The sequence below is a fragment of the Saccostrea echinata genome, unplaced genomic scaffold (genome assembly GCF_033153115.1).
Source record: "Saccostrea echinata isolate AGI-Se365-2 ecotype Australia unplaced genomic scaffold, CSIRO_AGI_Sech_v1 ptg000029l, whole genome shotgun sequence".
In the NCBI taxonomy this organism is placed as follows: domain Eukaryota; kingdom Metazoa; phylum Mollusca; class Bivalvia; order Ostreida; family Ostreidae; genus Saccostrea; species Saccostrea echinata.
In genome coordinates, this window is record NW_026889778.1 from 32,124,304 (window position 1) to 32,137,500 (window position 13,197).

At 33.5% G+C, this 13,197-nt stretch overlaps 1 protein-coding gene across 1 annotated transcript in view; it reads left to right on the plus strand.

Moving 5' to 3' along the window:
- LOC133195824 (uncharacterized) overlaps positions 1-13,197 on the plus strand; it is a 154,420-nt gene that overhangs the window by 93,007 nt on the left and 48,216 nt on the right. Inside the window, exons 8-9 of the mRNA XM_061331778.1 lie at positions 2,520-2,609; positions 2,904-3,060. Of these exons, the coding sequence (XP_061187762.1) occupies positions 2,520-2,609; positions 2,904-3,060 (247 nt within the window). The remainder of the gene's footprint in view (positions 1-2,519; positions 2,610-2,903; positions 3,061-13,197) is intronic.

Sequence of the window (13,197 nt, forward strand, 5' to 3'; positions counted from 1 at the left end):
AATGATACAAAAAGATCATTATTAATTAATGAATACTTCTAAGCATGAATAGAAGTCTTTTCGTGACACAACTTGAATCTTTTAAAAAATGTGTTGCACTCCTGACCATAGAAATATGGATCTGAAGCACAGACAGATCCTGTAATTGATAAATCTATTTGGTAAATATGTTCTTTGTGTCTTTATTTTCCAAAATAAAAATCAGAAAATCATATAATGATAATAGTTTTTTCATGCTTGGGAGCAAAACATCAAATGTTGCACTCCTGACATTTTGGGGTATGCACATATACTTGACTCTCATTAATGCTGCTTGTGATTTATATAACATTTTTAAGTTTTAAAATGTATATCAGTTATTATTTTACACTTCCAAAATTCTTTTTTGTCTTAATTTTCTAACAGAATTTTACAATTGATGTTTTTTTGGCAACACTACATTTTTTCTGTTGCACTCCTGACATGGTATAACATTTTTTTAAACATCAGCCATGACCACAACTTGATTAAACATAAGTTATGACAGTCCACATTTAAAGCTCAATACTTTGAATATTATCAGGAAAGTCTTTATTTTCAAGATGATACATTATTTTTTATTTCACAGATCTCCAAAAAATATTGAAATTTCAAAATGTCACAAAAAGGTGTTGCACTCCTGACAATTTTAGCATCATTTTTGGGCATAACTTTTTTGTTAATTGAGATATCAGCGAGATATTTGGCAGGTATTTAGACACTATCTAAAGACATATGCTGAGACATAGAAATCTATTTTCATTGCCTGTATTTTTAGTGTGGGTTGATAAATATGCATTTGGTCATTTTTTTTAATTCACCCATATACATTTGGTATATTGTCATAGTATCTGTACACATTTTAGTGATTAACATAGTTTTCCTTTGTTTTCCACTCAAAAATAGCACATTGTCAAGTACCTATATTTGACCATCGACATGTGGTCTGTGACTTAATTCTGCCCTTATGCATGCATCAAAATTTAGTTCGAATTAGCTTCACTTAGCGTTCACACAGAGCTAATGTGAAGTAATTTAATGCGCAATAAACTAATTCGAATGAAACTAATTCATATTAAATTTTCCTTGTGAATGTGGATCAGATTTAATATTCCTTACGTTTAATTCGAATTAAACTTTCCATGTGAACAGGGCATTAGTGTTAGAATGGACAATACTTATACCAAAGCAGAGCAAAAAAAGTCATAGATTAAATTTCATGTTGCAGTCACGCGTTGTCATTTTCTCCATGAAACGTCTTTAATTTCTACTGGCAAAATTTAACTAATTACAGTTGAAAACCCCCTTAATAAGGGTCTTAAGAAAATTTTTTCTGCCTAACAAAAAGCTTTGATATGTTTTAATTACAATGTGTATATTGTGGGGATGTTTCACACCTTCGATCATGATGTTTTGTTTACATTAACCAAGCACAGTAAGTAACACATCAAAATTTCCGGTGTTGTGAGAGCAAGAATTAAGGAAAAAAGGTGGTTTCTGATAAAGCATTCAAAATATGGGACAAAATTTCATTTCCCGTGAATTTTGGTGTACCGTCGTGAGCCCATGAATGGGTAAAAAATATGTGACATTTTGTGTACAGACGATGCATTTCACATGCATGATTATCACTAAAATTTTCAGCACTCTAGCATTTGCCTTTTTGTGCAGACAAAATGGTCATCTGAAATTCAATAAATGGGAGATAACTTCTTACCGTTAGTAAATTTTCTAAAATTGAAAGAGAGGTACAAACTTCAGACAGCAATGCATAATCCCTGAAAATTTGAAGTAAATCATCTAGCCATCTGTGAGAAATCCTCTGCACAAAATCAGTAAGAAAGAAAAAAAGAAAGAAGGGTCTTCCGCTGAAGACCCTTATAATAAGAAAAATCAAAAATCAACAATAGAATAATAGAAGGGTCTTCCGCTGAAGACGGAAGACTTTAATAATATTTAGTAGAAATTATATGTTACTACATGTACTAGTCAGACAAAATCTCGGGAAATTGAATTAAAATGTACAGATAAAAATTTCACCTGTCACTGGAACAACAAGCTCTTCAGAGTGATTGTATACTGTGTTTTAGTAAATATACTTACCTAGGTGAGCTAGATGAGAAACTTTTTAGAATTTTTTTTAGTTACTACTGTAATTTTCTCATCAGGTTGAAATCTAAAGCAATTACTCAAAATGTACATATTATTATCTATCATTATTTCAGAAGGAATTAAAGTTTAATTTTTCAAATATGTTTGGTTTGTATCAAAATTAGCTCTTGTAATAAAAGTGCTTATGTTAAGAAAAATCATTAGGTTGCTAGAACTTTAAAACCTTTATCTTTCGTAAGCAGTTTGAAAATTAGGTTCTAGAGTCATTACTAGAATTTAATTCATGTATAACTTTAAATGTCATATATAGTATAATTATAAATCATTTAAAACATTTTTATAAGGAATTTTTTTTAATATAATGGATACATTATCACAATTAATTTCAGGAGGTATGCATCTGAATGACTACACTATGAATTTTGATGAAATAAAAACCCATCTTACAGCTGGGAAGCAGTTTTCTCCTTTAATCACTGGTAAGATTTTAAACAATATTTATATCTCATTGAGATTATCTCATCTTTTATTTAAGTTTGCATCATGAGGTATGAAATGATGTGCATATTTGTGTGTGGGCTTATTAGTGTGACCTCATATTTTGCTCCGAGGAGGACAAAAATATGACTTTTTTAAAAGTAGAAAATAAGCATTGGTACAAATTTCAAGGAAAATCAAAATGTTAAAATGCACTAGATTTTCTTACAGTGTATTTTTAAGCTGAAACCAGAAGAGTACAATTTTTCAGAGATTTCTGGTTTTTCTCTTTGAAGGTGATGCTTCTGCAGATGTTGCATTTGATAGTTGGGACTGGAAGAACTTTCCTGGAAATGAAAGACTTAAAGAACCAAAATATGTCCTTCCATTTTTTATACGTAAACTGCTTCCAGGGCTGAAAATCATAATAATGCTGCGTGATCCCGTGGAAAGGTAAATAAGACAGGGAGAAATAAATCTAAAAAATGTGAATGACAGAGGTAATTTTAAAGAATGTTTGGGGAGATATACACAATGACAATATCCAGAGTTTCATTTAGATATAGGACTTAGGTGGGCTCTGCCCCCTTGCCCCCTTTTGAATTTTCAGACGTGAAAAAAAAATTACCTTAGATCCCCCCCCCCCCCAAAAAAAAAGAACCCCTTGTTAAATGGTACAGAGAGTCATCAAGTGAAGAAAAAAGAATTTGGAAAGTGACTCTCCCCTCCATTTTGACTGTCTGTATGTCTTCCAGTCTGTCTAGTGGTCCATATGTCTGTCTGTAAACATTTCACATTTTCAACTTCTTCTCAAGAACTATTGAGCCAATTTCAGCCAAACTTGCCAAAAAGTATCCTAGGGTAAAGGAGATTTAAGTTTGTTCAAATGAAGGGCCATGTCTTCTTCCAAAGGGAGATAATAATGAACTAGTGAAAAATTAATGACAACTTTCAAAAATGTTCTCAAGAACCACTGGGCTAGAAATATGAAACTTACTTGGAAGCATCATAAGAAAAATCTCTAAAAACAATTCTTCACAAGAATAGCAAAGCCATGATTGGTTATATTTATATGGAAACATCCTAAGGTAGTGTAGTATGAAATTTGTTCAAATTATTACCACTGGGGCAGGGTGGGGTGACAATGGGAGATCAAAGTTTACATAGGAATACATTTGAAAAATCTTAAAAAATCTTATGGGTGAATTAACAAAAAATGACCAAACACATATTTATCAACCCAAACTAAAAATACAGGCAATGAAAATAGATTTCTATGTCTCAGCATATGACTTTAGATAGTGTCTAAATACCTGCCAAATATCTCGTTGATATCTCAATTAACAAATAAGTTATGCCCAAAAATGATGCTAAAATTGTCAGGAGTGCAACACCTTTTTGTGACAATTTGAAATTTCAATATTTTTTGGAGATCTGTGAAATAAAAAATAATGTATCATCTTGAAAATAAAGACTTTCCTGATAATATTCAAAGTATTGAGCTTTAAATGTGGACTGTCATAACTTATGTTTAATCAAGTTGTGGTCATGGCTGATGTCTAAAAAAATGTTATACCATGTCAGGAGTGCAACAGAAAAAATGTAGTGTTGCCAAAAAAACATCAATTGTAAAATTCTGAAAGAAAATTAAGACAAAAAAGAATTTTGGAAGTGTAAAACAATAACTGATATACATTTTAAAACTTAAAAATGTTATGTAAATCACAAGCAGCATTAATGAGAGTCAAGTATAATTATGTGCATACCCAAAAATGTCAGGAGTGTAACATTTGATGTTTTGCTCCCAAGCATGAAAAAACTATTATCATTATATGATTTTCTGATTTTTATTTTGGAAAATAAAGACACAAAAAACATTTTTACCGAATAGATTTATCAATTACAGGATCTGTGTGTGCTTCAGATCCATATTTCTATGGTCAGGAGTGAAACACATTTTTTAAAAGATTCAAGTTGTGTGACGAAAAGACTTTAATTCATGTTTAGAAGTATTCATTCATTAATAATGATCTTTTTGTATAATTTAATACTAAATTATTGACAGTTTTATTATTAAAATCCTTCCTTTTTCAATTTTATCAATTCAGATGTGTTTTTGTCTTTTTGGTGATTTTTTTAATGAACGTTAAAAATAAACACACTAAAACATTGTCATAAAATTCAAGTAATTCCTCCTCAACTTCACTGAAACAACAGAACAAGTTCTTATGTAATTTTCACTTCACAATTCTACTTCAAAGGTCCCATTGCTTTTGGTCAGGAGTGCAACAAATATGTTAGAATTATAAATCATCCAATAAGAATAAAAATAAAGAAAAAATGACGAGTAGAATTTTTCTGGTGGGTTACTGTGTTTGTCTTCTAAAGGAAAATATGCTTTAAAATATATTTTATCTTCTAAATATACATTTAAGCTAGTTTTTTGGCATAAAATAGGGTATAATTCCAGATAAAATGTGAATTTTAAATACTTTCATCTGTTTTAATTATGAAGTACTGGACTATAAGTATTGCACAATTTCATTACCACTTGATGTTGCCAACACTTTATGAATTTTTGTGTTCTATGGTTTTAATTTCAAACTTTACTGCAGTCAGGAGTGTAACAAAACTGCTTCATAATTACCAATGCTTTTTAACTATCTTTACTAAAAAATAAGTTGAAAAAAATGCTTGATACTATTTGATGTTCAAAACACTATGTCTATCAACAAATTACAGAAATTTTACGGTCAATTCAGGTTATAGTTTTCATCATTTCACATATATTTTAAATACAATTTATATATATTAAACTTTGCAAATAATCATGTTTTAAGGTCTTCAAAATATGAAAAACCTGCTGTAAACGATGAAAAATATCAACACGACAAATTGATTTACAAAGTAAGAATGGGTTATTGTGTGTTATAATTTTTAAAACAATGTTAAATAAAATACATATCAGATGTCAGGAGTGCAACACAATAATGTAACATAGGGTCACTTCAAAATTTAGTATTTTTTGTAAGAGAACTCGTATATAACAATTCTTTTTTGGCTTAGATATAAAGAATTGACTTGAACAGACAAAAAAGTGAATTTTGGGGAATTTTATTGCTTCATATTTTTTTCATATTAAAACTCTTCAAACCAGGATTGAAAAAATAATGTAAAATAACAATCAAAAAGCCAATTTTTTGTCACATGTACAAGAGAAGATATTCATTCAAGGTCTAGATTTAATCATTTATACCCCTTTTACCATATTGAAACATAAAAAACTATAATTTCTTGTGATTATGTATTTTAGAAAGTCTTTTAAGGTGTAATGATATTTTCTTTTTTCAGAAGAAATTTTACTTATAAAAATTCTGAAACTTTTTAATCCAATTGTCTATTCTATTGCCACTTCGGGATTTTAAACTAGAATGTATTTGCAATATGATGATATAAGTGAAAAATATGTTATAAGTAGTTGAATTTTGCCAAAAAAATTCAGTTTGGTGGTAATTTTTTTGAATTCACCCTTATCAAGGACAGCTAAGCCATGATTGGTCATATTTGTATGGAAGCATCCTCAGGTAGTGTAGAAGGAAGTTTGTACAAATCATGTCCCCAGGAGGTAGGGTGGGGCCACAGCAGGGGATCAAAGTTATGCAAAGAAATATAAAGGATACAGAGTAGAATTTGTCTAATCCGGACTCTGAGTACTTTGGAATTTTGTCCATTTCAGCTATAAATTTTAGTCACATGCACTTCTTTAACAAATGTATTATAAAAAACTGTGTCATCCAAATACTGTCTATTCTGCATTCTGAACGACCACATTGGTTCCATCTGCTAATAATTCACGATAATTATTTTCTCTAATCCAGCTACACAATATTACCTGAGTCACTTCAATGCAATTAACACCATTCGCGAACTGAAACCCCGCAATTGACACAGCCCACTTGAATAAATATAAGCTTTAGGTTTTGTTACAAGTAAATTAAAAATAAAATACATAATAACTACATTCCAACTCCATATCACAGAGTATAACACAAAATCAATGACAATATAAGTACACGATTTACAAATGAAAATAAAAATTGGCATCGAAACTCAAACGTCTCATTCCAAAATGGCACCATAACATTGAAGGGAAGACGTAAATGTGTACATAAAAATTAAAATGTCAGTTAAATAATTGTCAAATTGTAAATAATTGTGTTTATGGTTAATATGTTGAATGTTCTTTTTGACTTGCAAAACTTGCACTTGATACATGTATATAAATGTACTTATGTGTCTGTAGATTTTGACTCCGTTAATATGGTTAACATTTCACGTTTAAAGTCTCAAACTTTGTGAATGAAAAAGAAAAATTTACAGTAGGGTAGTCATGCGATATTCTTGAATAATTTCTAGACCCCCCAAAATATTGAATTATAATTTTTTTACCGTACGGCTACCTGAGGAGGGGGAGTGGTCTTGGTAGTACTGGTGTTATTTACCTGGAGACCCCCAATACTCAAGATGTTGAAAATCCCTATACACGCTGCATTACACAGGAAGTCTGGCTTTTGGTAATCAGGGTCAACATTACGCGTTTTGTGCATAATTTTGAATAAAAATATTTAAAATAAATTATGTACTGAAATATAAAATTTGTATAGCTAGCATTTTCGTCGATATCTTTTGAAGAAAAAAAAACATATCTTTTTTAAAAATCGTAAAATTAAAAAAAAAAAAAGAAGAAAAGAAAAAAGGTGAAAACTACAAAGCAATCATATCAATATTTTAATCGCCAATAAAGGAAATTATTATAAAATATTAAGTGTGAATATTGAAATAAAAAGGTTCCACTTATTGTGTGGACATTTACCACGATCGGAATATTGTTTACTTTTCTAGCGAACAATGGTGTCCAAATGTTCGTTATTTCCAAGGGTCTGTGTTCTTATGCCCTGTTTACAAATTTGGATATAAAAAGAATCTTTTGTAATTCATGCATGGCGTTAGATACAAGATACTTTATTTATATTAGTATAAATATCTTTTCTTATTTAATCCATTGCATTTTTTATTATTATTTTCAAATGGAAGGGGAGGGGGTCGATTGTTTCCAATTACGGCGAATTGAGTTCCTGTGTACCTAAGTGCAAGGTCGACAAGGGCATTGCGTACATTCTTAAAATCAAGGCACAGGTTGAATAAGGGGCTCGGAAGAATTATCGGTCTGTGCTGCTACTGAAACTTTTCTCTCCGGATCCCAGATATTGAAGGAAGAGAGAGTTTGAATATCCGCTAATTTTTCTTCGAAAAGTTCTACTGTTGTCTTGGACACCATATCGCTAACAAGTATAAAACAGCAGTGGAGAATGAAAAATAAAATCACATAGTCACTGTTTAATTATCTACTCTCAATTGTTTTTTTAAAATAAAATTATCAACCAATATAATAGCGACATGATTTTTTTTTAACCAGAGTGTATACTAAGCAACCATTCACGCGGTACATGAAAGCGTTTGACGCGTGACCAGGTAATTGTTTTCAAAACATGCAAACTCAGATTATCAGGTAGCCCAAGTAGCTGGCCCGTCAATCAAATCAGAAGCTATTGTTTTTTTAATGATTGACAGGCGGTATACTATTGATCTTGAATTAGGTAGATTTTGGGGGCGTTAACATAAAATTGGGTGTTTAAAGCAGTATGAGCTGCATTTTTGAGAATTTTATTTTGCTGTTGAAATGTGTTATTATGATAAATTTGTATGTAATTTACACCTTTATGATCAATAAGACTAATATAAAGTATTAAATTGTTTCAGAAGAAAGACTTCTGTACAATGAAATGTATAGTATTATATAAGAAATCAATATTGTACAGGATGACAATAATGTAATTTTGCTCCAATCAGAGCTCATAAATAGTTCTCCCATTGCAAATAAGAAGAACAGAAGCTTATAAAATTAATGGGTTTTTAGCTCACCTCGACGAAGTCGAGATGAGCTTATACTATACCCCCGGCGTCGGCGTCGGCGTTAGCGTCGGCGTCCCAGGTTAAAGTTTTAGGAGCAAGTCCCATTCCCAAGTAACTATAAGCCCTACTTGGACCAAACTTGCATGGATGATGCATCTAGGGATGGACACTACCACACTTGCTTCGGATGCTGGATCTGACCTAGATTTTCCAGATGAGTGACCAGGATAAAGTTTTAGGAGCAGGTCCATTCCCAAGTAACTATAAGCCCTACCTGGACCAAGCTTGCATGGATGATGCATCTAGGGATGGACACTACCACACTTGCTTCGGATGCTGGATCTGACCTAGATTTTCCAGATGAGTGACCAGGTTAAAGTTTTAGGAGCAGGTCCATTCCCAAGTAACTATAAGCCCTACCCGGACCAAACTTGCATGGATGATGCATCTAGGGATGGACACTACCACACTTGCTTCGGATGCTGGATCTGATGTAGATTTTCCAGATGAGTGACCAGGTTAAAGTTTTAGGAGCAGGTCCATTCCCAAGTAACTATAAGCCCTACCTGGACAAACTTTCATGGATGATGCATCTAGGGATGGACACTACCACACTTGCTTCGGATGCTGGATCTGACCTAGATTTTCCGGATGAGTGACCAGGTTAAAGTTTTAGGAGCAGGTCCATTCCCAAGTAACTATAAGCCCTACCTGGACCAAACTTGCATGGATGATGCATCTAGGGATGGACATGGCCACACTTACTTCGGATGCTGGATCTGATGTTGATTTTCCAGATGTGTACCAGGATAAAGTTTTAGGAGCAGGTCCATTCCCAAGTAACTATAAGCCCTACCTGGACCAAACTTGCATGGATGATGCATCTAGGGATGGACACTACCACACTTGCTTCGGATGCTGGATCTGACCTAGATTTTCCGGATGAGTGACCAGGTTAAAGTTTTAGGAGCAGGTCCATTCCAAAGTAACTATAAGCCCTACCCGGACCAAACTTGCATGGATGATGCATCCAGGGATGGACACTACCACACTTGCTTCGGATGCTGGATCTGACGTAGATTTTCCAGATGAGTGACCAGGTTTAGATTTAGGAGTAGTCTCGTTCCCAAGTAACTATAAGCCCTACATGGACCAAACTTTCATGGATGATGCATCTAGGGATGTACACTAACCAACCTGCTTCGAATGCTGGATCTGACCTAGATTTTCCACATGAGTGAATTTTAGCCATATTTTAACCAAATTAGCATGGATGATATATCTAGGGATGGACACTTCCAGACTTGCCTTGGATTCTGAATCTGAAGTACATTTTCCAGATGAGTGACCATGCAGGGAAATTTTTTGGAGTAGCTATATAATATTATGGCCTGTTATGATTAAACTTGCATAGATGGTGCATCTAAGGATGAAAACTTCCAGACTTGCTTTGGATGTTGGAACTGACCAAAATTTTCTTGATTACTAAACAGGTCAAAAGTTTTTTGAGCAGATCTATAATTAAATCAAACTTGCATGGATATTGATCTTGGGATGTACCCTAACTAGAAAAAAAATATGATGTGAAATTTGCCTTACATGTAGATAACATTCGTCGAGGTGAGCTTCGTAATCTTTGATTACCTATGTTTTTTTCTGTCATTAAAATAGTTAATTAAAATTTCACAAAAAAAATTTCCGACATCAAAGTTGCAGCTCATATTGCTTTAAATATATTTTCCCAACATATGCATTGTACATGTAAATAAAACAATGGAAATAAATTTAAAATATTTTCCTGCATTTTCCTTGAATTCCGGATTCTGTCTAATCCAACCAATTTTTATGGAACCAATGGTATCAGGTTTGGACAAATTATACTGTATCAATTAAAATTTTCTTCTCAAGAACAGTAAAGCCGTAATTAGTCATATTGATTTAGAAGCATCCTCAGATAATGTAGAATCAAGTGTGTCCAAATCGTGTCACTTGGGGGTAGAGCATGGCTAAAATAGAAAATCAAATGTACAGGAAAAATCTACCAAAGTCATGATTAGTCAAAGAAATATGGAAGCATCATCAAGTACTGTAGATTCAATTTATATAAATCTAGCTGCAGAGCTGTGGCTCTCAAAAAAATATTTTGACTGACCGGAGAGCTTCAATGCCACAAGCTGAAAAAAGTGTATATCAATTGCACACAAAAAATTGTGCTGTTTCTCTTTTTTTTTCTCCAGATAATTAAGAATTGGTGAAAATTTGGTGTCATCATTTAAAAATCTTATTCTCAAGAACCATTGGGCCAGAAAAGTTGAAAATTATTTGAAACCTTCTTTACGTAGTAAAGATTCAAGTTTGTTCAAATCATGACCCCCAGGGGAAAGGTGGGGCCTCAATAGGGGATCAAATTTTTACAAAAGAATATATAGTAAAAAACTTTTGAAAATCTTCTTTTCTAAAACAACAAAGCCACAATTAGTCATATTGATATGGAATCATCCTCAGGTAGTGTAGATTCAAGTGTGTTAAAATCTTGACCCCTGGGGGTAGGATATACAGTTTTTTTTAGCTCACCTGAGCCGAAGGCTCAAGTGAGCTTTTCTGATCACATTTTGTCTGGCTGTCTGTCCGCCTCGCCGTCTGTAAACTTTTCACATTTTTAGCTCACCTGAGCTGAAAGCTCAAGTGAGCTTTACTGATCACCCGTTGTCCGTCGTCCGTCTGTCCGTCCGTCTGTAAACTTTTCACATTTTCAACTTCTTCTCAAGAACCACTGGGCCAATTTTAACCAAACTTGGTACAAAGTATCCTTGGGTGAAGGGGAGTGTAAATTGTTAAAATAAAGAGCCAAGTCCCCTTACAAGGGGAGATAATCAAGAAAAGACAAAAATAGGGTGGGGTCATTAAAAAATCTTCTTCTCAAGAACCACAGGGCCAGAAAAGCTGAAACTTATGTGGAAGCATCCTGGGATAGTGTAGATTCTTAATTGTTAAAATCATGACCCCCGGGGGTAGGGCAGGGCCACAATAGGGAATCCAAGTTTTACATTGATATATATAGGAACAATCTTAAAAAATCTTCTTCTCAAGAACCACTGGGCCAGAAAAACTGAAACTTATGTGGAAGCATCCTGGGATAGTGTAGATTCTTAATTGTTCAAATCATGACCCCCGGGGGTAGGGCGGGGCCACAATAGGGAATCCAAGTTTTACATTGATATATATAGGAAAAATCTTAAAAAGTCTTCTTCTCAAGAACCACTGGGCCAGAAAAGCTGAAACTTATGTGGAAGCATCCTAGGGTAGTGTAGATTCTAAATTGTTCAAATCATGAACCCTGGGGTTAGGGCAGAGCCACAATAGGGAATCCAAGTTTTACATTAAAATATCTAGGAAAAATCTTTTAAAATCTTCTTCTCAAGAACCACTGGGCCAGAAAAGCTGAACCTTAAGTGGAAGCATCCATTGTTTAAACCATGACCCCTGGGGGTAGGGTAGGACACAATAGGGAATCCAAGTTTTACATTGAAATATATAAGAAAAATCTTAAAAAATCTTCTTTTAAAGAACCACTGGGTCAGAAAAGCTGAAACTTATTTGGAAGCATGCTGGGGTAGTGTAGATTCTAAATTGTTCAAATCATGGCCCCTGGGGGTAGGGTGGGGCCACAATAGGTATTCGAGGGGGGAAATCTGGTAAAGAACAGCATGGCCAAAGTTACTCAGGTGAGCTATGTGGGCCTCTTGTTTACTTCTTCTAAAGAACCACTGGGCCAATTTCAACCAAACTTGCCACAAAGTATTCTTAGGTTAAGGGAATTCAAGTTTGTTCAAATGAAGGGTCACACCCTCTTCCAAGGGGAGATAATTACAAATTTTTAAAAAATTAATGACATCTTTTAAAAAATCTTCTTCTCAAGAACCCCTGGGCCAGGAATGATGAAACTCATGTGGAAACATCCTCATGCAGTGTAGTTTCAAGTTTATTAGGGTGGGGCCACAATTGGCAACCAAACTTTAACATAGGAAAAATCTTTCAAAAATCTCCTCAAAAACAGCAAAGCCATGATTGGTCATATTTACATTGAAGCATCCTCAGGTAGATTCAAATTTGCACAAATCATGACCCCCGGGGTAGGGTGGGGCTTCAATGAACAATTAAAGTTTAACATATGAATATATAGGAAAAAACTTTTAAATATCTTCTTCTGAAGAACAGCATAGCCATGATTGGTGATATTTATATGGAGGCATCCACTAGTGTAGATTCAAATTTGTTCAAATCATGACCCCCGGGGGGTAGGAAGGGGCCACAATGGGCGATCAAAGTTTTACATAAATATATATAGGAAAAATCTTTCAAAATCTTCTTCTCAAGAACAGAAAAGCCATGATTTGTCATCTTAATATGGATGTATCCTTGGAAACAGTAGATTCAAGTTTGTTCAAATCATGACCCCAGGGGTAGGGTGAGGTTACAATGGAAAATCAAAGTTTTATAAAGGAATATATTGGAAAAATCTTTGAAATATCTTCTTCTGAAGAACAGCAGAGCCATGATTGGTCATATTTATATGGAAGTATCCTCAAGAAAAAAAGCCACAGTTAATCAAAGAAA